General features: G+C 36.7%; 1 protein-coding gene across 1 annotated transcript; it reads left to right on the forward strand.

The window, feature by feature from the left end:
* Positions 1-9,180: 9,180 nt before the first annotated feature.
* On the forward strand, positions 9,181-10,243 carry LOC122743607 (protein arginine N-methyltransferase 1-like). Its single transcript, XM_043988672.1, is given in 3 exon segments — positions 9,181-9,460; positions 9,463-9,780; positions 9,783-10,243. Coding segments are annotated over 3 exon segments (1,059 nt in total).
* The last annotated feature ends 17,240 nt before the right edge of the window (positions 10,244-27,483 follow it).

Raw genomic sequence — 27,483 nt, forward strand, 5'->3', positions numbered from 1 at the left:
CTCTGATTCTTTCTCTTGTAACAGGATTAATGCAGAAATAGGATTAATGTTATTATGTGTATATATATGTGTGTGTATATATATATATATATGTATATGTATAGAGATATATAGATATAACCTATATCAGATTACCTGCTGTCTAGGGGAGAGGGGAGGGAGGGGAGGGAGGGGAGGGAGGGAGAAAAATCTGAAATTGTAAAGCATGTATAAACAAAAGTTGAGAACTATCTTTACATGTAATGGAAAAAATAAAAAACCTCATACATTAAAAAAAATAAATAAATAAAATAAAAATAAGAAAAAAAAAAGATTCAGAGCAAATATTAGTACTATTCACATGAATTTGCAACTTCTCTATTTCAAAACATGGCTTTCACAAATAGTGGAAGCTACCGAACAAGAAATTCTTTGTAGTCATACATAAACATTTATGTTTCAGAAATATCCTGGTGAGAATTGATTGTATAAGAAAAAAAATCAATACTATTGTTTTTTCATTGATAAATGGCAATTTAAAAAAAAAATTAAATGACAGTTTTAAGGGCTTTTAAAATATTGAATGCTCTTGGTTTTCAATTGGCAATGAGCCAGTCCCTGTCTTAAAGGGACAGGCACTTTATTATACTTTCTAATTCTTCCAAAGTCTGTCTTTAGGATATATGAGCTGGCTCTAATATGACTACTCTATTCCCATCCTCCTGTGGTATACTCTGGTCTCAGCTCATAAATTGAAAATTGAGGATCAGTAAATCAAGGTAGACTATTTCAGAAGGCCATTGTGAATTTCCAGTCAAATCTTCCAGTTTATCTTAAATATTTCATCTTAATGTCACTGTTAGAAAAGTCTTTCATTCAAGTAAGTTACAACATCTAGGTCTAAACTGATTACACTTCTCTACTGACCTCCTGCCCGGCGGCTTCCATTTTAGCATCAATGTGACTCTCTGCTACCCTATTATAGTACCAAATGTGGGCCTTTTGCAACAGCTCAAATCATTCCAACATTAACAGATCAAACACAACACCAAAAGGCATTCGACTACAGACCTCCTCCACTATTTGCACCTAACTCACAGAAAACAGTTGAAAATGTTCACTCTTTGTTCATTATTCACCTAATCCCTGAATACCCAGGCTAATATTCAAACTATGCTGTGGTCTGAAGTGAATGACTTGGGTTAAATGCTAAAACATTTATTCCTTTGAGCCAATTTCTGTTGCCAAACATCTGTTGTAAAAATTAAGGATATTCATTTTTACTCTCTCAGAATATGTGTAAGTACACAAACTTCTGCCAATTCTGATTGCCCTTAGATGGCTTAAAAAAAATGTCTCTTTTCACTGAAACTGCTGTTCTACCAGTTCAATGATGCTAAAGATATTTTCACGTCTGTTTGTTTATATAGGAATCAATGTATTCCACCCTTAATTCGCCCTCTAACAAGTCTACTGTTGAATTTTCTTGCCAAATGATCTAGTATTTAAGGACCTGTCAGTTTGGAGGACTTTACATAAACCTTTAAAAAAATAATATTTAATACAATTCAAAAGTGCATGCCCTTGGGCCCAAGTTTGAATAGACAAGAGTTTCAGACCTGCCTCCAAAGTAATATATATGTACTGTATACATACTAATCTGTTAGTCCTTGAGACTTACAGGCAACAGCTCTGGATACACCAGTATCCAAAAATAAATAGGGAAGTTATATTTTATGTGATCCAAGTTTCTACCTTTTAATTACCTCTCTCTAAGTTCCTACTGTACCACTTACCATTTATTATTCAGGGAACCAGATTATTTTATTTTGACAAAATAACTTTATCATAAATTTTTTTAAATAAAAACTCTTTTTTTATAATATATATAGTCTTCCCCAAGAAAAGAAACTCTACTTGGGACAAGGTTGGAGATCTCAATCCCTTATTACTGCCATTTAGCTACTGCCATAGCTGAAGACATGGGAAGCAGATTCCTTAAAGATGTATTTTCTATGTTGAGCTACACCATAGAGTTTAAAATAACCCATTAGCTTTTCAAAGTTAAGAATAACTGTGATAAGAATAGCAAAATGAATATATACAGCTTACAATGATAAGGTTTTATCATGAAAATGAGTCATATTGATCTGTGTGAAACTTATTTTGGGAACCCTGATACATTTTGTATACTTCATCTGAATACCACTAGAAGAATGTGATTAGTTAATGAAAGGATGAGAAGACAGGTTTTTGCATTATAATTGTCCACTTCTTTCATCTAGTTGTAGGGAAAATGTTTCTGCTATGAATAATCATGCCAGAGAGGTATTGTACTCACATAGTAAAATAAAAGAAGAAAATATCCATCTGAAAAACTATAGTAGGAAAATTCACATTTTGTTTTCTTCCATTTTATTGGGAGAGTCCATAGTTTCCAACTCATACTATTTGTTCCTTTGTAACACTTACAGCTTATAGTCTTTTTTTAACCTGACAATTCTTATTTCTTGTTATTCCCTATACTTAAATTGGCCCTACCTCAAACATTTTTTTTTTCATTAATCTTCTTCCCTGAATTTCAGGGAAAGATCACTACTACCTAATTACAATCAAATGGGTTCTTCAGAATCATATAATCATAGAAATGTTGAAATTAAAAGGATTTTAGAGACAGATTATCTTAAATAATCCTTATTTAATAAATTAAGGAGCTTAAGGTTTAAGGAAATGAAGTTTCCCAAACTCAAGAGAATATCTATTCAATAAATAATGATTGGTATAAAATTTATGTAATAAAACATAACAAAAAATACAGGTAATGTGTGATAAGGATTAAAAATGACACTGTGACTAGAATAAAGGAGCTAAAATTCTATTGGAGAAAGGAAGACATAAATATGACATATACAGAGATAAATATGATAAGGAATAGGAAATGAAAATAATCATCTCATCTTTCAAGTGAAGGCCATTTTGACTCTATTAACTTTTACACCTCTGAATCTAGGATCCTGTGATTCTATGATAGGGCAAAGGAGAGAGCTAGATAAAGGGTTTTGGGAACATTAGAAGAGGGACAAAGGGTTGGCATTTTGAATTCAGAAAACAGTAAGTTTTGTGTTTGGTTTTATTGAAAGGCCTAGTAAAGGAAGGTGAGTAATGTGAAATAAGGTTGGAAAAGTAGTTTGAAGTCTGATTTGGAAATGTTTTGCATGCCACGCTAAGATTTTGTATTTTGTCCTAGAGGCAATAGGGAATCCTAAAGTTGTCTGGTCAGAGAAATTATTTAGTCAGACTCATCTCTTAGGGGGAAAAATATCAGATGTGTAAAGTATGTAATGGAGGCAAGGAGATAAATTGGGGGCAATCATAATAATTCAGGGAAGAAATGTTGATGACTTGAATAAGAGTGTGATTAAGAAAAAAATGGATAGATATAAGAAGGGATATGAAAGTAGAATGGGCCATTTGGTAATTATTTAGTTGGGAAATAGTAAAAGATGATTCATTTATCAACCTAAATTTATTTTGTTTTGCTTTGCTTTGATGACTTTTATTTTTTAATTGTTTTATTTTATTTTCAGTTCCAGATTCTCTCTTTTTTTTAACCTCATGTATGCATTGAGAAGGCAAGAAAAATGAAGCTAATTACAAATATCTACAGTCATGCAAAATACATTTCTGTATTAGCCAGAAGGGAAGGGAAGGGAAAGAAAAAAGAAGAAGAAAGACAACAAAAGATGCCTCAATTTGTACTCTGAATACCCCATTTCTCTATCTAAAGATGGATAACGTGTTTCATCATGAGTCCTTTGAATTGGCATTGGTCATTGTGATCAACCTAGATGTCAATAGCTTTTTAAGTCCTCAGAGTGTGGAGGAAAAGAATTTAATACTTAAATGAATCTGTGAGCTCATCTATATTGGTGTTCCCTTTTCAATAGTGGAGGTAATCTGTCCATGCCTTCTTGACCTGTGTCCTTTATGGCTTCTGGTCTATTTGTTTCCATACAGCCTTCACAGGGTACCACCCAACATTGTGGTGGATATTCTAGAGATGGCTAAACTGCTTCTTATTATATGGATACAAATAGAGAAAACAGGCTATTGACCTCCTCTCCCTCCTTCTTGCTACAAAATGACAGTTTTAAAGTCTTTCTAATGCTATTCCTTTTGTCACTTCTCCCTAGTAAATATTTGTTGGTAACATGCTACAGCTTATTCACACGCATCACTGTTCTGTGGGTCACCCACAACTTTGTTTCTCTAGAGACCATACAATTTTTTTGGAAGAATAGAATTCAAAAGAAAGTACTTTGTCTAAGGAGAAGCTTGGGGTCATTAGAAATATTGTGCACTTTCTCAGATGCAATTTAGTGTGTTCTCCATTTTCCTCCTCCACCTCTTCCCTTTCTCTACTTCTTTCTCCTTCTTTTCCTCCTATTTTTCCTCTTCCTACTCCTTTCTGGGCACAGTTCCTCATCTGTCCAGGTTGCCTTTGTGAGATATATATATATTACAACTGATGAGAGGGGGCATCTAAGCGGCACAGTGGATAGAGTGCTAGGCCTTGAGTCAGGAAAACTTATCTTCTTTTAGTTCAAAATTGGCTTTAGACACTAGCTGTGTGACCCCGAGGAAATCAATTAACACTGTTTGCCTCAATTTTCTCATCTGTAAAATGAGCTGAAGAAGGTAATGGAAAAGCATTCTATTATCTTTGCCAAAAAAACACCAAATGCAGTCACAAAGTGTTGGACACAACTGAACAACAAACCAATGAGAGAGTTCATTAATTATCTTTACATCCATAATATGGACAAAAGGAATCCTTTGTTCACTTTCTTTACCTTGTGTGAAATTATACTGGGCTCTTTGGGAACAACACAGATCTAATTTAAGAGGCTCTGCAGTCTTCATGGCACTGATTCAATCTGCACAATGTGAGTTGCAAAGAAGAGTACCTGAAGTATATCACCATCTATAAAGAATTATTTTTTTCAATTTGAACTCTGAATTGAATGTCTCTCATAACAGTGGCAAATATCTTTGGTAGGTATCTTCTCATTTTATATCTTAACTGATATTCATAATCAAAGGATCATCAGTGTTATCTCTATTGTTCCATCTTTCAAGCAATTCTGTTTGATTTTTATCATATGCATGGAAGGCACCTTGTTGGAATACAGTACATAAAGCAGGGTTTTGCTTAATCAAATTAGTCTGTCAATAAGCATTTATTTGGCACTTACTATCCACTGAGCACCACCTAGCTGCTGCTGAGGGGCTGCTAGGCAGTATAGTGGATAGAGTACTGCATTTAGAATTATGAAGATCTGAGTTCAAATCCAGATTTAGATTTTTGGCCTGTTGGAAAGTGGGAGGGGAGGGAGATAAGGGAGGAGGTGAGTAGAAGAGGGGAAGGAGGGAAAGGCAGATTGGGGGAGAGAGCAGTAAAAAGAAAAACACTTTCGAGGAAGGTGAAGATGTTACACATAACTGTACAAGTATGACATATTGAATTGCTTGATTTCATAGGGAGGGTTGAGAAGGGAGGGAGGAAGAAAAATTTGGAACACAGAATTACCTCAAAGACCTTAATCTCATCAGAGTGGACTCAAGGAGAGAATAGGAGTGCTTTATTGGAGGAAGAGTGCAGATGGATAAGAGAGTATATGGGTAGGAGTAAAAAGTACAAAAGATAGAAAAGTAGGAAAGGGCCTGGTTATGAGGAGCATTAAATGATAAACAGAAAACTTCACATCTGAGATGAAATGAGGCACTTGTGTATCACTGAAAATTTAACAAAGGAAGAGTTTTACTTTGGCCTAACATAAAAAGATAATACAACAAGGATACAGGAACACTTAAATTCTCTGCACACAGTCCCTCTTATCTCCACCTGGAAATAGGTTTGGCCAGTCTGTCATCAGGGCATAGTGGTCTTAGGCAACCACAGAATCTGAAAGGCAATGGATACATGAGATTGAGAGCTTTCATGCCCCCAGAGCAAAAAGTTGAATCAGAAAAGCTGGGGCAACCAGATTGTATGGGGACAGGAAGATTTGTCAGGGTAAAGGAAGCTGTGTTGGGAAACTACAGTTATCCCTTCCATATTTCAACTTTCCCCATCATGGGTTTGATATATTGTGGTTCAGCATAAAAAATTAAATAGGAATTTGGGGGGATTTTTTCTGGAAGCTGCAGAACACAGCAGATGACACAGGAAAAGTTTAGAGACCCAGAAATGCATTATATCTGTGTGTGCATATGTGTGTGTGCATGCATAATATTAACATATTTTATCTTTTTATAAGATAAAAATCCTGATTTTTTTATCTGGTATGGAGAATCAAAAACAATTTATGCAGATTTTCCAGATAGCAGTGGCACTGAATCCCTACTCACCTGTGATGGAACAACTGTATTGTACTACTGCAGTAGGTAAGAGGAGAATATATTAGAGAAGGGAGAAACTAGAGGCAAAGGAGATCATTTAGAAGCCTATTATAATAATCTAGGCAAGAGATGATTTGGACCTAAGATAGGGTGTTGGGGGAGAAAAGTAGACACATATGAGATATTATGAAGGTAGAAATTACAAGATTTGACAATGTATTAGGTAGTGTGAAATGGAGGAGTCAAGAATGACATTGAGTGACCAGGAACATGGTGTTGCCCTTGAAAATAATAAGAAAGTTGGGAAGGTTTGGGGAAAAGGACTTCAGTTTTGAACAGGTTCAATTTGAAATGTTGAAAAATTGATCTTTGATGGGTGATTAGACCTCAGCACAGAGAGTAGGAGTGTATATATAGATCTGGGAATCATCTGCATAGAGGTAATACTTGAATACATGGATACTGATGAAGTCACTAAACAAGATGGTAGAAAGGGAGAAAATGATTCAGGGAATTCAAATACTTTGAAGCTACAGTAAGGATAAAACAAAATCTAGCAGCATCTCCATTAAAGGACTGGAGGGCATGGAATATGATATTCCAGAGGGCAAAGGAACTGGGACTACAGCCAAAAATCACCTACCTGGCAGAATTGGGTATAATCTTTCAGGGGGAAAAATGGGACTTCAATGAAAAAGAGGACTTTCAGGCATTTGTGACCTGAACTGAATAGAAAATCTGACTTTCAAATACAAGACCCTAGAGAAGCATAAATAGCTAAACAGGAAAAAGAAATCATGATGGATATTAAAAGATTAAACTGTTTACTTTCCTACATGGGAAGATAACACTTCAAACTCATAAGAACTTTCTCAGTATTAGCATAGCTGAAAGGAATACACTTAGACAGAGGGCACAGGTCTGAACTGAATATGAGGGGATGATATCTGTAAAGCATTTATTTTTTATTTATCCTTGTTTTTTGTGGGGTAGGCAGGGTGCAATGGCTTATGTCTGGGGCTGGATTTGAGCTTGGTGCCTCCTGGGTCCACGGCTGGTAATTTGTCCACTGTGCCACCTAGCTAACTCATGTTGACATCTTTAAAATAAATTTGAGGAATAATAGGAATGCACTGGAAGAAAGGGAAAAGGAGGTAGACTAGGGAAAAGTAGCTCACATAAAAGCAACAAGAAAAAACTTATGGAGGGGAAGGGAAGAGGGGAAAGGAGTGGGGGAGTGAGTGAACCTTACTATCATCAGAATTGACTCAAAGAGGAAATAATATACATACTTAAGTGGGTATAGTAATATATTTTGACTGAGGAGAAGGAGATAAAGGGGGGAAGGGAAGGAAGGAAGGAAGGGCAGATTAGGGGAGGGAGCAATAAAAAGCAAAACACTTTCAAGGAAGGTGAAGATGTTCTGGATAACTGAACATGTATGACTTGTATTGAATTGCTTGATTTCATAAGGAGGGTCGAGGACGGAGGGAGGAAGAAAATTTAGAACACAGAATTAGCTCAAAGACCTTAATCTAATCAGACTTGGCTCAAGGAGGGAATAACATACACATCCAATTGGGGGGAGTAATCTATTGAACCCTACAGGAAAATAGGCGGGGAAGAAGATAAGGAGGGAAGGTTGAAAGAAGGAAGAGCAGAGCAGGGGAGGGGGCAGTCAGAAGCAAAACACCTTTGAGGAGAAATAGGGTAAAATAAGATAGAAAATAGAGTAAATATCATGGGAAGGGAATAGGATGGAGGGAAATAGTTATGATGATTGATTATAATGGCAAAACATATGGTACCTACTTTGCTGGGCTATTGTGAAGAAAATTCTTTGTCAAGTTTAAGGTACTATATAAAAGTTATGATGAACAGGATGCTATCAGAAAAACCTGGAAAGACCTACATGAACTGAAGCAGAGTGAAATGTACTGTATAAAAAATAACAGCAATAGTATAAGATGATCTGCTGGGAAAGATATGGTTTTTTTGTTTTGTTTTGTTTTAAATGGGGCAATGAAGGTTAAGTGACTTGCCCAAGGTCACACAGCTAGTAAGTGTAAAGTGTCTGAGGCCTGGATTTGAACTCAGGTCCTCCTGAGTCCAGGGCTGGTACTCTATCTACTGTGCCACCTAGCTGCCCCCTGGATATTGTTATTTTCAGCAATGCACTGATCCAATATACCTTTGAAGGACTTATGAAAATTGCAATCCATCTACAGAGAAACAACTGATGGTGTCTGAAAACAGATTGAAATGTAATTTTTTTCTGATAGTTCTTTAATCTGAAGTTTTGTTTTTGTCTGTTTTCTCTCACAGCCTGGCTAATGTGGAGATGTTTTCCATCACTTCTCATGTATCACTTATATTGAATTGCTTCAGTTCTTCAGGGTGGGGGGGTGAGAAGGGAGGGAAGTAGAGAAATTGGAACATAAAGTTTAAAGAAATTGATGTCAAAATTTGTTCTTACATGTAATTTGGAAAATAAAATTCTAAACAGAGAAAAAAAAAAGAATATATTCTAATTTGTATTACAAATATACCAAAATCTATGCTATTAAATATAACAAATTTCATTTTTGTGATGTCATTCGGTGCTTACCTCTCAAACATCTCAAAATATCTTCTAAAATTCAATACATTTTCAAAAAAATTTTAAATGTAACTATGGTAGCTTTAAAAGTACAAAAAGTACTTTTTTCTTTAAAAAGTGTGTTTAAGATAAAGCAAATGGTACATGTGATTCTTTTTCTTATGAGATAATTTTTTGGGGATGAATCTGGAGGAGAGAAGATGGCAGGGGCAGCCAGGTTCATGAACTGCATCATGGAGGTGTCCTGCACACAGCCTGAGAGCAGCAAGAAGCCCAATGCCGAGGCCATGATGTTCAAGGATTATTACTTTGACTCCTATGCCCACTTTGGCATGCATGAGAAGATGCTCAAGGATGAGGTGAGGATGTTCACTTCCCATCATTCCATGTTCCATAACCCACACCTGTTCAAGGACAAGGTGGTGCTGGACATAGGCTCAGGCACTGATATGCTCTGCATGTTTCCTGCAAAGGCCAGGGCCAGAAGGTCATTGGGACCAAGTGTTCCAGCATCTCTGACTTCTCTGTCAAGATCGTCAAGGCCAACAAACTTGATCACGTGGTGACCATCATCAAAGGGAAGGTGGAGGAGATGGAGCTCCCTGTGGATAAGGTGAATGTGATCATCAGTGAGTGGATGGGATACTGGCTCTTTTATGAATCCATGCTCAACATTGTCCTACATGCCCAAGACAAGTGGCTGGCCCCTGATGGGCTCATCTTCCCTGACAGGGCCACACTCTATGTGACCACCATCAAGGACCAGCAGTACAAGGATTACGAGATTCACTGTTTGGAGAACTCTATGGCTTCAATATGTCCTGTATCAAGGACTTAGCCATCATGGAGCCTCTTGTCGATGTGGTAGACCCTGAGCATCTGATGACCAATGCCTGCCTCATCAAGGAGGTGGACATCTACCCAGTGCACATGGATGACCTTACCTTCATCTCCCCCTTCTGTCTTCAAGTGAAGAGGAATGATTATGTCCATGCCCAGGTCACCTACTTCAACATCGAGTTCACCAGGTGCCACAAGCTCACAGACTTCTCCACAAGCCCTGAGTCCCCTTACACACACTGGAAGCAAACTGTCTTCTACATGGAGGATTACCTCACAGTGAAGATTGGCAAGGAGATCTTTGGCACTATTGGCATGAGGCCCAACACCAAGAACAATCGAGATCTCAAATTCACCATCACCCTAGACTTCAAAGGGCAATTGTGGGAGCTCTTGTACTCCACTGACTATTGGATGCGCTGAACTGACCCCAGGGCCATTCCCACGTGCTCCTGCTCTAGGGCCCACCCCAACTGGGAGCTGGCGCCCACCCTGTAGGCCCAGGGCCCCCAGCCCCTTCCCTGTCCTCTGTCCTCTGTCCTCTACTCCCATGCCCATATCCTGCTCCCTCCCATGAGTGAATGAGAATCCCAGGGGAAACATCATGACCATGTTTTCCATAACTTATGTTTTTATATGGCTGTATTCATGATAATGAACCTTCACCTGGGAAAAAGAAGATAATTTTCCCCACAAGGGACACTCAGAAAAGTATTAAAAGAACTTTCTTCATAGGAAATCTTCCACTATCACAGAAAGCTATTCACTACAGTGGGGATTCTCTGTTAACATTTCTTGATGTCAGACCTTTTTAGAGTATACAAAAGCAAGCTCCAATGTGTAAATTAAAGAAATAGGATGACTATTCTACCAAGACGAAGCCTATGCCAGTATATATCATTCAAAACTTTTGCTTAATAAAGAGGGACAATGGTACTGGAATCATCATTGGGTACTTTACACTGATTTATATAGTTTCTGCCTTATATAATAAATTGGGCCAGATCTGTAATTTCATTAAATCAAGAAAAATCCCAATGAAGATAAGTCCTCTGCCAATGTAGATAGGAACCTTCTCTCTAATCTTTTTAGAAAACATCCTGGGCCATTCAAAGATTAAGAGATTTGCCCAACATCACATTGCTAGCCTATGTCAGAGGCAGGAACTTAAAACGTAGGTCTTTCTTACTCCAAAGCCGTTATCCTATCAATTAAATACTGCCTCTCATTTGAATTCTATTTTGGGAGGGTGGGGTAGGGATATTTTAGGATTCTCCACACTTCACTCATCAGCTAGAGCTGGCACCTTGATGACCCATTTATATCACAATGAAGTACAATATTTTATTCCTCCAACTTTTTTAGATCTTTCACTCCTTGGCCTCATTTGGAATTCTACATAATGGCACATATTTTAAATACAAAGTATTTTTCTTTAGTTTGCACATCAATGTTACTCATTCTTTTCATATTCACATATTATGCCAGTCCAAACCACTATCCCAACTCTTCTGCTAAACTGCTTCAGTAGACACATCCTATACACACTAGGCAAACTCGCCAGACTGAATTTGAAAAAAAACCTAACGTTATTTCTATCTGAAGACTTCTATTCTTTCATGTATGTATGTATGTATATATGTATGTGGGTATGTTACATTATTTTGCCAACATATAATACTTACACATAAGTTATAACATGTTGGACTAATGGCATATAATGTTGCAAAATCATTTTTATAAGGATTTATCTCAGCAGGAAGCAGCAAGGTGACCTCCAGATGCAAGACTAATGGGCAACAAACAGAGGGGGTAAGACCAGGTTTTTCTCACAAGTCAACAGGGGCTTGTTGGCTGGAGTTGGAATCTCTCTAGCAACCAACTAACTAGAGTTCTCTACCTGGCTAGGTTTAATTTGTTATTTATGTCAGCTTTGCATATTTGTAAGGTTCAAGGGTTTATTTCCCTGGCCTGACCTTGCCAAGTCAGAGTTAACATGTGGTTCTCTAGTAGCAATTTTTTTCTAATAAACTTTACTTGAAAGAACATGTGCAATAGATTTTATTCGTGATTAAAACGAACAACTCCATGTTCATTGTTACCCAATTTGGTTTTGAAGTTCTGTTAAAAGTTGCCTCTATGTTTTAAAACATGAACAAAAAATATTTTTCTCTTTTAAAGTTCATTGTGAACCTTTATTGTACTTTGTGTTGTAGCATGTAGCCTTATTTGTGTCTGTTCAGAAGGATTAATAGGGCTCTGTAAAGCCAAATTAAATAATATGTTTCCAAGAGCTTAATAACATTTGGGAAATCATTTATTTTTGTCATTAGAATTATTAAAGTTCATTCAGCTTTTCCAAAAAAACAGCTCAAAGTGGTACTATATTAGTATGCAGATAACAAATTGTTTCCATCTAAAAAGTATGCCACAGAAAAGAATTTGAAAATTGGCCTCTGCTTGCCAATTTTTGTTGAAATCATTTTTGTTAATGTTGGTTCGCTGCTATTCAGTTCTTTCTATTACATCCAGATAGAACACATCTGCATTCCTGATGCCAACACAGTTCTGACACATTGGAATATATCTCCTATGTTGTCTAATGTTCCAAATGAACAGGGACTCAGGCACCTGCTGTACTGGGAAGCCCCTTGTATCTGTTCGTGTAGTCAACCAGAGTCAGTCTTGTTCCATTGGGCATAGTGGGGATATTCAAAACTGCTGAATTGATTTTAGTAAGTCAAAGGGTAGCTTAGAATGGTAGGAGTCATGTAAAATAACTCTAACTGAATCATTGCTGATATACTACATTACTAAACATTTGCATGGACAGGATAACTGACAGGCAAAAATGGATATGATAACCTTTGGGGAAGCACTCAACTAAGAAGCTGACCAGTTAACTTCAATACCAAGCTCCAGGAAATCAGTAGCATAATAAAACATCCTCTTAGATATGCTACATTTATGAGTCTTTATTAATTATATTTTATGCCCACCTCCCTTGGTCTTTGTGGAAAAGTTGTGGACCTTTTCTGCAAAGCAAACAACTTTAGTGCTGGAGGAATTATGAATTTGGAGTCCCAAAAGACTGGGTTTGTATTCCACTTTGTACATTTCCTAGCTATGTAATCATTGATAAATCTCTTAACCTCTCAGGGACCTTGATTTCCACATCTGTAAAATTGGGATAATACCACAGCATTACTTACCTCACACAGTAGTTAAAATATGCTGAGATTCAAGTGAAATAATATATGCAAAGTACTATGCAAACTTTAACATGCCATAAAATGCAGACCATTATGATTAAATCAGAAGTTTAGCCATATCTTTAATATGATGAAAGGCAATGTTGGAAACTGTACTTCAATCCATACAATCCAAGGAAGTAAATGGACACTGGGTGTTACATTGTCAAACAGTTTGCAGATAGTCAACTAACTCTTGCCAACTTGAATGAAAACTGACCTTTAGCTTCAATGGTGGGTTGCTCTGAAGCAAGTTCCCCCATGGAGGTCATATTTGGACCTCACTGTCTGCCTATTGCCTTCTGCCATGGGAGGCAGTGTGTGCTGAATCATAGTAAAGATAAGTATGATGATGAAAGTTTCTACAGTCAAGATAAACTGACCAAGTATGAGATATGTCATTTCAGCATCCATAGAGGAAAATATTTTCAAAATATATTCAGTGGTCCAGCTTTACCGAGGAAGAAAAAAACAACAACAGGTGTTTACCATCTATCTAGAACAAGTAAAAATAGATTTAAATCGCAGCAAGAGGGATTCAGATTAGAGAAAAGAAAATGTTTTTCAACCTTGTTTTTAAAACCTAGAAGAAACTACAAAGGGTACTTAAGGATTTTTTTTTTCTAGGAAGATTTTAATAATAGGATAGTCACCCATCTGTACTATGATTTAGGAGCAATCCTGCCTAGGGACAAGGAAATGGATGAGGTAACCTCTCTCTGTCCCTTCTCTGCCTAGGATTTATGATTCTATGGCCTTCTCTTTTCTGCTGTCCACCCTCATGGAGATACTCCAAGCATAAGACCACCTATTTAAATCATGGAAATGCAAACTCATCACAGTGTACGTATTTGTGGGGAGGAGAGAAGCACAACAGAAAAAAAAGGGGAGCTAGATGTGAATTGTACCATAAGTGCATTATTGGGGGTTTATATCTTCTCTTGAAGTATACAACATTAGTCATTGTCAGAGAGAAGATACCAAGCCAGACAGTAATTGCAATAATGGAACTGACAAATGGTCTATGTTCCCATTAAAGTCATCAACACCTCTAATTTTTGAAAGGGGCTTTTTTGAAATACAGTAATTGTGATTATGTTGTCCATAAAGGCTATGGAAGATCAGCAATTGTCGGCATGCCTATTGCTAAAAAGTTACATTGCCTTTCCAATCTGCTCCTGGTTTAACAAACGCAAATCTAAATGCCAATCCTTAATTTATTTCCAAATACTCTTATAGATGAAATATTTTATAGCATTTACAAATTATACATAACATCTCATTATTATCTTTCCAATTCTTTCTGATTTTTTATATATCTGTGATTTCCAAGCCTGTGTTTTGTGGTATGTAGCTCTTATTGTAAAACCAAAACATTTTGGTCCTCTTTCTGGCTTTCTCTAACCTTTAAAAATGCAATTATCTGTCTCAGTTCTTTCTTGATAAACCCCCTCCCATTTTTTTTCTTTTTCCTAGTAAGTGTCCCTTTCTCTTTCTTCTTTCGCTTGGATTTCTCTCTTCATTCCCTGTGGTTGATGTCTCTCCATGCTCTTACTTGAAAAACAAAAACACATCAGGCATGGTTCTTTTCTATGGAAATATTCAGTAGAAAAATACCAATAGCAAAGTGATGATCTTTTTAAGGACAGACCTTTCAGCTCCTGCTCAACACCCTAGGGCCTAAATCTATCCACAAACATGAATAACTCCTATTAAAGACAACAAAGCCACAGAAGTCAACCTCATTGTGGAGCTCAGAGGGAGTTGTGCATCAATAGCTGAAAGTGGAATGTGGGCCATCAACATTATTAGCTAATGCCAATTCCATCCTTTCTCCCTGCTTCAATCCCAAAGGAACAAATAACTCTATATGTTGTAGGCTTCAAAATCAAAGGGTGCATTGGCTTTTCCCCTCAATTTTGAAGTAAAAAAATTAAAGCATAGTATCATTTTTATTATCCATGTTTCCTCTTTCACAAGTGTTTAGAACTTTATAAGCCAACCACTCCAGCACTTCATTAACAAGATTCCTTCATTCTGACTCTCTCAGCCAATCAAAAGACAAGACTCAACTCTGCCTAATTTAATCTTTAACAAGGTTCTATTCCATTGAAAACAGTATGAAGTGAAATTTATGGACTAACATTCAACTGTTAAATTATTCTCCACATCTTTTCAGGTCTACTCTCCACTCTGCTGAAGAATCTTTTATTGGAAAGAGTAAATATATAAAAACCCACTGTTAAAACACTTAACAAATCTCTCCTGTCAAGGCTGTGAACTGCAGTGTGTCCATTCAGGTCTGAGGCCTCTGCTTCTCTTTTGCTTTCTTTGTTTAAAATATGCTGACCACAAAGTGACCTCTTCTAACCCATCGGTCGAAAATTACAACCAGCCATACAAACAAGCAGCTTGAGGTCAGAAGGAGCAGGGTCTGCTAAAAGTTAGTAATCATACATTAATTCCCTGACATAATTAATCAAAATGAACCACCGTTATCTAGCAAGAAACCTTTAACCTATTACAAAGGGGTCAATTTGCAAACCACTTGAGCCTGGGAGTTTGGTACAAATAGCATACGCCCTTCATCCAGGATGCCCTAAGTAGGGAAAAATGCCTTTGAAGTCCAAAATCTAGTAGATCTAGATATAATTTCATCAGTCAAGTTAAAAGGCTGACTCCCTACAAAAGGATTCCATGTAGATCTGTCATCTAATTCCATTCACTAGGTAGTTGAACAATTCATTTGATAGTTTGTTTTGTTTTATTTTTATTTTTCGTCAGAATCAAGTAATCTTCAAATGGTCCTACCTACAAAAATAAGAAAGCTCATAACATCAGGATCTAAAAGTAATGATCTGTGGAGGAACCTGTTTGGGTCTATTGATACCTATTGAAAGTTTTTTATGTTCATGATCTTATAATATGTCTATTTTCAAGATTAAGGATACAGGATTTATATGATACATGCACTTGTTTAAAAAAACAAAACAAACCTGAGGTTTATTTTATTTATCCATTTGGAAGAAGAGTTCATGGTTACTTAGAGCTAGACATTACCTATTCCAACCATTTAATTCTACAGGTGAGGAACTTGATGCCTTGAGAGGTGAAAGACCCGATTCAAAGCATTCCTTAGTCATTATATATTAGTCAAAAAGGATCAGTATCTATTCTATAAAATAATTTTACTTAAAAGACATATGGGAACACTGACAACCTAGGAGATACAATCACCAATGCTTTAACCTGAAATTATCCTACCAACTGTTTCTTCCATATCGAGAAATTTCTTATTTTGCCAGGATACCAAATGTATTTCATTGTAAGGTACTTATGGCATCATATTTTTATTTTGAAATATCCAAATCATACCACTATTTCCTAGTTTGGTGATAATAAACATAATCCTTAAACATATGAACATAGCATCAAAGTTTGGAAAAGATCAATTTTATTAGCATCAATTGTCAAACATGTATAAAAGAAAATCATAGCAAGTAGCCTCAGAGTGAATGTCTTTTTACTGCAGAATTGGCACTGCTCAATTTTAAAAATGTTCATCCAAATAATATATATGAATTTTTTTAAAAAGTATGGGGGAAATTCCTGATAAACCAAAGAGATATGGAATTTCCTGAAAAATCACATCATTTGATTCTGGACTCTAGGCTGTAATGATATATAACCAGTGAATCAAACTTAAAACAGAGCAATTTGTTCCTATTTTTCAGCCTCTAGCTCACCAATTACTATGCAATTGGATTGTTTGCATAGTCAACCAGATATAGTCATTCAATATTTTAAGGTTTCATAATTTAATCAATGTGGGTTGCCACTGATAAGAATTGACCCCCCCCCCCGACCAATATCTTTTCAGAGGTTCTACAAGAATTTCTGTGGTTAAAAATTCCAGTACTCCACAGTCATGGAGGATGGTGTTTTGTTTCTGTCTTTTTTTGAACATTGATCAACTTGTTTTCAAACAGAAGAGGAAGTTCTATAATAAGTGTCATACTCGAAGTCCTAGATTGCAGTTTGGGCTTTACTTGACCCAGACTTAATGTTATATGCCTCCAAAAGATAAATTACATACCTTAGGAAGGGTATTAGATAATTCTTTCAAACTGGCCACTCCACTGCTACTTTATAAATAAGGAAGCTGAGAAAGTTAAGGCTGTGTCATTAGTGCCAAGCTATAAGAAAAATATCCAAATATGATGATATGTCATCTGAAATGAATGTCATTAAACCCATCACATAATCCTGCCAGAATTCATCAGCCAACCAATATTTAATGAGCACCTAGTATGTACTAGGCACTGTGCTAAGAAGAAAATGAAGACACAAAGAAAAGCAAAAAAACCCAGTCCCTACTTTGAGAAAGCTGAATCTAATGGCAGAGACAACATGAAAACTGCTTTGTTCAGTAAATCATACTCTCAGAGAGATACCTAGAGCACTGAAAAGTTTTATAACTTGCCCAGGGTCACACAGCCAGAATGTGTCAGAGTCAGGGCTTGAACAAAAATGTTCCTGACTCCAAGGCCAGCTCACCATTACTAAGCTCCTCCTACCTCTTAGGTGTAAAGGTATGTGTGCATGTATGTGTGTGTGTGCACATACATAGAATTTGGTTTAAAATACAAATATAAAATATATTTAACTTGAAAATCGCTTAATATCATTTTGTTAGTAGGTTGCCAAAATAATCCACATGTCGGTTAACTACATTGAATTTCATTAAAAAAATAAAATAAACTGCATGGATGTGTGCATATGCACAGAAAATAAGGACCTCACTGATTATTCCTCATACAGAAGAGCACAAAAAGTTACCAAAAAAAAAAAGGAATCTTTCCTCTGTTATTTTTAAGTTCTTTGCTCAGATGGAGACAGAAACCTACATAGCTGGCAAACACATGTGTTTAAGTAAGTGTTTGAGGACTGGGTAGTTGGGAGCAGTTGCCATTCTCCTGGAATAATATTACTCTGCATTGCTAACCCTTTTATGGTACACCTCCTATGGTGGCTTTATATTAGTGAGCAATGCCACTGCAGAGAAGCACTTCACCCAGCTGGGAGGGAAGGGTCATTGTCTCCCCTTGCACAAATCTAAAGATGACTTCAGTTTGTAGGTTTAATAAGCTCACTATTCTCCATGCCAATTGAAGAATCATCCTCTTCTCCAAAAACTTCTAGAAGGCAACAAGATACAGTGGCTTCAAGTTATAACAGGGACTACCTGGAAATTAAGACTAAGCTAGTGTGATTCTGGATAAGTTCACATAACCTCTCTGAGTCTCAGTTTCCTTACCCATAAAATAGACATAGCAATATACTTACACAGTGTTGTTCTGGGGAAATGGCCTCATAAACCTTAAAAAGGTAAGCAAATATCATTATTTTAAGTGTTATTGTTATTAATAATGTATATTCAATATAAACAATGGTGATTAAGAAAGTATATATTTAAGAACACTATTACAGAACAATTAAATTATATAAAACAAAAGATAAATCCTAGAATAGTTTGTGAAATATCACCTTGAACAAAACAGAAATTATCGGTGTGCTATTTTTCAGTAAGAAAAGATAGAATAACAAAGAGAAATCAGGGTTAGCCTTAGATTTAGGGAGACCTGGGTTCAAGTACTGTCCCTGACCCATACTATATAAATGACCATGGGTAAAACACAACCTCTTAATGCACTAGACAACTCTCTAAGACTATTAGCTGTAGATCTGAATGAGAAGGGGATTCTTCCTACTGGGGACTCTCTATAACTAATGAAAACAGGTCCAAACCCTTCCCATACAAAAGAAAACATATAGTAAAAGGACACTATGAACCTCAATAATACATCTATTAGGGTATAACAAAATGGACCTAGCATTTAAAAACAATCATATTCTCAGCAGTCGTACAGACATATTGTTCAAACATATCCATCCCTATGCATATAGTGCTTCCCTTAAAGCATTCTGAATTCTCATCCAAATTCTGACAGAGCAACAATTCTAAAATGCTCTAAAGTTATTTATAATGGTAAAGAGCTGGAATGAATTAGTACCTTAAACTGACAGCGTTTCTAAAAAAGGAATAAGGGTCAGTCACTGGTAGCTTGCTCTCTAAAACTGCCCTGAACTCTAAATGAATCATTTTAGAAACAATGCAAGGGGGGCAAAACATCCCATTTTCCAAGCTAGTCACAAGTCCTGCTTAAAGTAGGAAAATCACACATCTTCCATCTGTTCCCTCCCCCAGACTGCCTCCTTAAACTCCCAAAGGACAGTGAGTTTATTAGCTAATGCTTTGGTTAAAGTCCTCATCAGGCAATGTGATGAGCAACCCAACCCCTTTTTCCCTTGTCCTGTGGAGTTGAAGATAGCATCTCTCTCTCTCTCTCTCTCTCTCTCTCTCTCTCTCTCTCTCTCTCTCTCTCTCTCTCTCTCTCTCTCTCTCTCTCTCTCCCTCTCTCTCTCACACACGCACACGCATGCACACACACACACACACACACACACACGCACACACACACACACACACACACACTCTTTTCAACTCCAGCCTTCCTGGGAGAGATGAATCCCTGCTGAGGAAATTTGAAACCTGGGCCACCCTGTTTGTCCTTCAAACGGTAAAGCATCTTTCCTGAGAAAATGTGTAGTTGGAATGAAATACAATGTTAAGCAACCTCAGCTTCCTCAGAGCTGTACAAACACAGGAGGTAAAGCCAAAAATACCCAAACTCCCCACACTAAGATAACAATAAGACCTTGTTTGCATCCTCAGAGCAGGCTTACGGTTTTATTCTTGCTAATGTTAGATACTTTACAAGGATTCAAGGCAGGCGACATGACTTTATAAATATGGAAGGACTTCACACCTTGAGACAAGATCCCTATTGTACCCTGGAATAGGAAGAGAAAGAAAAAAAAAACCCTCCTAAAAGCAACTCTAAAATTACATCTATTCTCAAGGAAGATACAAATCTAGGCCAAAAAGACTACTTATTACAAGCTCATAGGAGCTCTTCTAAAAATTTCTTGTCACATGTGCAACCTTGGTAAGGAATGAGGAAACCATATTAGGTTAAATTTATATCATCCTTCCCCTCCCGTTAAGCCGTTTATTTATTTTTAGCAACCAAGTTGGACATTCCTCTAAGAGAGCCTGCAAAGACAAACTAAAATACTACTCTCCACTTCCTCTCCTCAGATTGAGAGCACCTTTTGCAAGGAGACACCCCAACCAGAATAGTAAATGTTAAGCATTACATCCTGCACTATAGTTTTGGGAAATATCAATCTAAAGATTCCTTATTTCCAAGGAGAAAGGCATTATGCAGATGACACCACGAGTTTAGAAATTAGGAGAATCCTAAATCAATTTGTATCACAAATTGCACCGATGGCTACTAAGTTACTGAATAACACTATTTTCCCTGTCTTAAAAAAATCCATGCTAGTTGAACCAGTGAGGATTAATTGTGTTGGTCTTTGGTTTTCAGCTGCCTAAAGAAGTTCTTTATTCAAATGCAACTTAAAATGATTCCATTTGGGAAACACTGCAGCTATCTCTCAGAACTCACAAACATTTCTCTGAAATAAATTCAGATACTGATCCTCCTGGGTTTTTCCATATTGTTTTAATTTTTCACAGATGAAGAGTTTGGATCAGAATCTAAGCTATTTTACCCTAAGGGATTTCTCTGTAGGGTAAGGACTTGGCCTGAGGTCTTTACAATCTTTTTTCCCCCTAACATAGAGATTCTCAGTCCTGGTTGTCTATAATTCTTTGTAGGGGCATCTACATATTTTAAAATATTACTTAAAAAAATAAAATATTCTCTCCAATGAAAATCATTTTGAATTGACTAATTTAAAAACAAATGTATGGGGGCAGCTAGGTGGCGCAGTGGCTAGAGCACCAGCCCTGGATTCAGGAGGACCTGAGTTCAAATCCGGCCTCAGACACTTAACACTTAACTAGCTGTGTGACCCTGGGCAAGTCACTTAACCCCAATTGCCTCAAAAATTAAAAAAAAAATGTATGTCATACAAATTCTCAGGGCTGGGTAACATTATGTGAAAGCATGAAAATTAATAATATCCCAACTCCAAAAAAGTTGGGAATATACAATGTTAAAATTTTTTAAAATCTATTTAAGAAGTCCATGTCATACTTGCTCTGCAAACTTTCCTACTTTTCAATCAATCAGCTTAGTCTAAAGTAAAGTGAGATACAAGACTGGAAATCCCAGGTAAAGTCATAAACTTGGCTAGGTAGTCCTTTAGACAAAAGAAAGTATCATTCTCTCTCTCTCTCTCTCTCTCTCTCTCTCTCTCTCTTTCTCCTCACCTACAATACTAGCTACTGGTTATGGTAAATCTCCTAATGCTGATGTGAATTACTGAAATAATAAAAGCCATCTTTCACTAGTCCTATGTGGGGTAATGGAAGTAGATTTACAATTATATTCACTGCAACTGACTTTAGGTGAAAGGTACAGTGTGTGTACAAATCTTTCCTTTTACTTTCTTCCCAGGGTTCTTTGTACAAAGCTTTCTTTGGAATTACCTTCACACAGTAGGCAACTGAGCCTTACTACCATTGGTTGTAAAAAGTCTGATGGGGTTACTGCTCAGGCAGAAAGTTTCAGCTTCTCCCAGCTGAAATTCTAAGCCTTTCTTGTGTCCCTTAGCTACACTGCTGCCACCTCCAAACGAATGCAGCCATCACCTTCCAATTTAAAACTTGAAGCAATTAACAAAATCAAACACATGCCACTCACAAGCAAGAAGCATTTTCCTCTCAAAATAAGTTTACATGATGATATGTGATAGGAAAGGACTCTCTAAATTAAAAATTAATTCTAATCCTAAACAGATTGTTGAGTTTTTCAGAACCAGTAGAACTGAATGCCTGAGATAGATCCAAAACTAACCTTCAATGGATGAGTTCTCAACACTCATCTTCTCCACAGGTCATATATACTGTATGAGGAAAGTTCTAGACAACTGGAAAGAATCAAAGACACCCACTATTTAAGTGATGTCCAAAATGAAACATTATCACCTTGGACTCTTATAAAGAATGAAAAGGGTCTCCCTGTTTAGACTATATGATCTCAAGAGACTGATGATTCAGAGATGATCATCATGTTTCCAAATTAGTGAAAGAAAATTTCCTCTAGCCACATGCCAAAACATGCAAAATTCACTTAGAGAAAAGATGTGGTTAGAAATAGTGTTTTTAGAATTATCTTTGAAACAATCAAAACAACATGGCTGGTAGAGAATATTAGTTTTTTCATGAGTAGACTGTTAACTTTCATAAATCTAATGTCAAGTACTTATTTGGTGGGAATTGGGAGAGGGTGAAAATGAATAGAGATAATGCCCTGCTGGGGAGGAAGATTTTGGCTAAAAAAACCATCTATTTCTATATCTTGGGGTTTTTTTGTCTTTCCATTCTATTCTATTCTCAAAGTTGTTCCAGTTCTTTTAAAAAAGTTCTCCATTATTTTATTCTCCTTCCAAAAAGTCCTTACAACTTCTCTCTACTCTAGCATCCTGGCTCTTGCTGGTTTGTGTCACAAGTTCAATTAGGTTATTTAGACACTTTGGACATTTAAATTCCTTGTTTGTGTATGTTTAAAATCAAGGGAAAGTGTCAGGGTAGGTTACCAAAATCCATGTAATTTACCTAAGAAACTAGTCTACTGGGTAAATACATATTGAGGCAATTTTTTTTAAAGTCATATTTATTTACTCTGCACACCTCTGTCTGTGGAATAAATATTTGAGATGTGCACTTTGTGTGTTAAAGTTCCTCATGAAAATGTATGTTGAGGCTGCATGTGAGAGAAGAACCTCTTTTCAAAGTTTTATATCTGAGCTGTTTGACTTGTTTGAAAAAAGAGCAAATGGAACCATTTTATGGGCATAATTACTTGCCAACATTCTTCTCTTATTCCCCCCTTTCAATTAAAGCATTTTCAAGCTGCACATCTGAAACTGTCAACAAAATCTTTTCCTTCCTTATCAAATTCAACTCATTTCACATGCACCAGAGAGTATGTTTTATGATTCTTTTCAGCTTGCCTCCCCTGTCAAGAAGGCTGGCAAACAATTTTAACTTGGGCAGATGCGCACATTTAGGTATGTTTAAATGGATGAAACTTATAAGCTGTTGTTACTCCTCTCCTCCCCATAAAGCTCATTTTCTTTGTTCTATTCTTGAGACCTGTTAGTAGTACCCTTCAGACATTTTATTGATCTTTCTCCCCCTCTAGCTCATACATGCTAATTGTACCTCTGTAGCAAAACAATCTTATTATCATGTTAATTAGTGGGAGGGCTGTTGAGGTTTTCCACTTCATTACCTGCTAATTTCAAGATAAATGAATCCACAGGTTACTAAGTAAATAAGGTCACCTATCAAAGTACTTGTAAACGTGTTTGTAAACAAGGGGAGGGGGAGAGTGGAAAGGATACATGTTTGGTTTTCAAATGAGTGGGATGGTCGAGAATGGCTTTGGATGGATTTGGCCATCCCATGCTGGGGTAGCTGCTTCCCTTGAACTCATTTGTAATGGAAAGTGAATGTTTGCTGTCCACCTGGTTTCCCAGTGGGACATTTCCTTTACTGCAACTACTTTGTCCTCTCAAAGGGCTCTTTGTGAGAAGATTACTCATTCTGTGGGTTGGGCGGGTAGTTGTCGCTTTTGTGGTGAGAGCCAGGAGTGAGGACATGCACTGGGCACAAGAACATTTGGGGGTTGGGGGGTAGAGTATAGGGATTCACAATACTCTCCTCTCCCCACCTCCAACTTTAGTTGTGCAATTCATATTTTCTCTTAGATAGCAGAAAATACTTACATGGAAAGAGAAGGAGAAAATAAGGGCTTAAAGGAAGGCAAAGATTATATAGGCAGCAGGTTTCATAGGCAGGCAGAGTAAGCAAACAGAGGAAATGGAAGAACACAGCCAGCAGGCTATTTAAAATAAGGAAGAAACAAAGGCTCCAAATGATGAGAATTCAATATATGTGGCTGTCTGTCTACTTCATAAAGTGTCACAAAATAGAAGTACAGGAATTGTTTTGCTGTTGAGCATATTATTGATGCTGGTGCTTATTTTTTTTTTTTTTTTTTTTCTTTTTTTTTTTTTTTTTTAGTGAGGCAATTGGGGTTAAGTGACTTGCCCAAGGTCACACAGCTAGTAAGTGTTAAGTGTCTGAGGCCGGATTTGAACTCAGGTACTCCTGAATCCAGGGCCGGTGCTCTATCCACTGCGCCACCTAGCTGCCCCGCTGGTGCTTATTTTTAAAAGTTTTGTATTTTTATCAGCAAGGGGGAATTTATTTTTGGAACCCTGTACATGTTCTCACTGTTGTGTGTGTGGATCCTCCAGGGGCATCATCTCCTAACAATCCAACTGGCATCTGAAACATTGAATTCTCTTCTTTTTTTTAATTAAGATAATAAATTGGTCTTAAATTATCCCTGAAATCAGACCAGTGTTGATTACAATGGGTCTCATGCTGTGACAGCTCAAGATGATGTTATTTTTATTCCTTTTCAACGAGATCTTAATCTCTCCCCGCGTGTAAACAAATTGTCACAGTAACCTTGTTCTCTAATCTCCCAGTTGAAGACCTTTAAAGCATTGGGAGATAACAGATCTGACTGAGATTTCATCAGCTCTCCAGCTTTTACAGATATGCCACATCTCTCTCCCACTGCCCAAGTCTTTAAATGTTGAAGGAGAGTAATAAATACACATTACACGAAAAGGCTCCGCTTAAACCTTTGAAAATAGTATCTGTTGTCTACTTAGAACCATTTACTTGGAAATGAAATACAGCTAAACACAATAGGGATGATCTCAATCAGTCCCTAGCCTCTATTACTGGTTTTCCTTCTCCCAACTTGCTCACTTTGCCATATTAGCTCCAACCAGGGTTAGCTTTAGATGGAAAGAGAATATAGCTCACTCTAGGCAGGAGCTTACCAGGAAAACAGCTAACACTTGACTGCCAGAAACTTTAACATAAACAACATGTATTAGAGAAATAAAAACTGTCCTTTCTGGTTTTCTGCTTTGGGTTTTTTTTGCCACTTTGTATTTATATAAGAAAACAGTATTTGTATTTATATAAGAAAACAGTAGCCAAGGAGAAGTCCTCAAATTCTTTGCTAGTCATTTCAATACACAAAGTTTTGTTTTCAACTGAAAAAAAAAATTGAAAACTAAAAACACCTCCTTTTTAATAGTTCCCCCAAACTGCAGTACCTTGAAAATAAATTTGTGGTACCAGGGTCAGATTAATATGATGGGTTAGAATTAGAAACAATTTCTTTTCTCTCTCCCCATCTCCCAACAAGACATGTTTATCCACAATTAAGTAGATAACTAATGTCCATTTACTCCATCTAATATTAACATAGTGGTTTTTTAATCATGGGATCATAGATTTAGTAAATAACTTTAAAAGTCACTAATGCAGCCTCCTCATTTGTTATATGAGGAAACGGGCTCTGGGGTCCACACAGGAAAAAAGTACCAGATTCAGGATTTGAATAATGGTCTTGAGTCTCCAAATCTAGCATTCATTCTATTGGACTATATGCAAACATCCTCTATATAAGTATGACCAGATTTTGTATAATTATGAAGTAAAACTTTTCTATATAGGAAATCACGGGAAACAAGAGAACTTCTATTATTGTTTCTTGTGTATAAGTGGGGTAATTCATGTCCAGTTAAGTAAAGTGATATGGCCAAGGTCAAGAAAGAAGCAGAATCAGGATCTGAACTCAGACCCTCTGATTCCCAAACAAGTGAGACAAGGAGAGAAACAGAAAGACAGAGACGGCGACTGAAATAAGCAAAGAAAGAGACAGACAAGGAAAGTGAGAATACGTGACTAAGAGAGGAAATACAGCAAAAGAGACAGAGATAGAAACAGAGAAAGAGACAGAGAAAAAGAAAAGGCAAACTGTATCATGAAAACCCAAAGGAGAGAGACCATTCTTGAGGAAGGGTAAAAATCAGATGCCAAAGGGTTAAGAAAGAAGTGAAAGGCGAAGAAGAGGAGGCAATGAGAATGCACAAGTTTTTCTCTTTTTTTTTCCTAAAATGTTTGATTTTGAAATAAAGGGAAGTATAGGATGATAGTTTAAGGGGACGGTAGAATAAAGTTATAGTTTTATTTAAAGATTAGTAAGACCTTTGACATGTTTGTAGATATTAGAAAAGGAGCTAGTTGAAAGTATATGGGCCAAATTCAGCCAAGATGGGGTCATGGAACCCCAAATCACAATTAATTCCTTATAAAAGTGAAATTAAAGATTAGAGAAAAAGAATGATTGAGATGGCAATCTGCTAGAAGAGACAGGAGAAGATGGAATCAATGGTATCTGTAGGAGAATTGCCCTATGTGAAGAAAATACCATATCCTTTTCATAAAACGATGTATAAGAGGAGAAAATAGATGATAATATCAAGGAACTTATAGAAGGAGAGAAGAGAATTCACTATGAATGATGTCTATTTTTTCTAGTGTACAAGGCAGAGTTTCCTAGTGGAGGGAGTTATATGGGATGCATGAAAAGAGAAGAACTGATTTTTAATTATCAGTGTTGAGAGTGCCATAATCACTTAGGGAAGAATAAAAGGATTGCCATGACACAGTGAGGGCCCAGTTGATAATAGAAAAATGTGTGCTAATACAAATTTATAGCAGATCCAGACAATAAAGCTGAATGACTTTTTACATCACTACTAAGCAACACATGAATATGTGTATAGGAGGTAAATGCTGGGAATAGTCTAAGGTTGAAGGTTAGCAAGAAGTGAGAAAAGTATGAAGAAGGAGGTTGGGGATATTAATCAAATTCTACTTGTACATGTTGAAATTAGATACATATTGGACATCCAGTTAGAGGTATCCAGTAGGTATTTGACAGTTATCTTCTAAGAGATAACTGAAATCATGAGAGCCATTAAGTTACTAAGAAATAGTGTAGAAAGAAGAAGAAAAGAGACAAGACAAAACTTTAAGAGACACTCATATTTAGTGGGCTTAAGTTGAATAATGCTGAAGCAAAAGAAACAGAACTGGTCAGCAGATAAGAGAAACCAATCAGAACAGGCACAACAGTGATAGAAGGAAAAAGAATAAAGGAGCTTTATGGTGTGCAGAAAAATCAAGTAAAATTAGATTGGAAAAGGCCATTAAATTAAAAAGACCAAGTATACTAAAGTGTTATAGAAGGCATTGACCAATATACATGTTCCACAATAAGATATTCTTCCCTTAGATAGATTTTTACCACATTTAGTGTCCATAGTTTAGCTAAGACCATGGGATTTTGAAGTTAAGAGATCACTGATCATATT

Source organism: Dromiciops gliroides, chromosome 2 (assembly GCF_019393635.1).
Source record: "Dromiciops gliroides isolate mDroGli1 chromosome 2, mDroGli1.pri, whole genome shotgun sequence".
Lineage (NCBI taxonomy): Eukaryota > Metazoa > Chordata > Mammalia > Microbiotheria > Microbiotheriidae > Dromiciops > Dromiciops gliroides.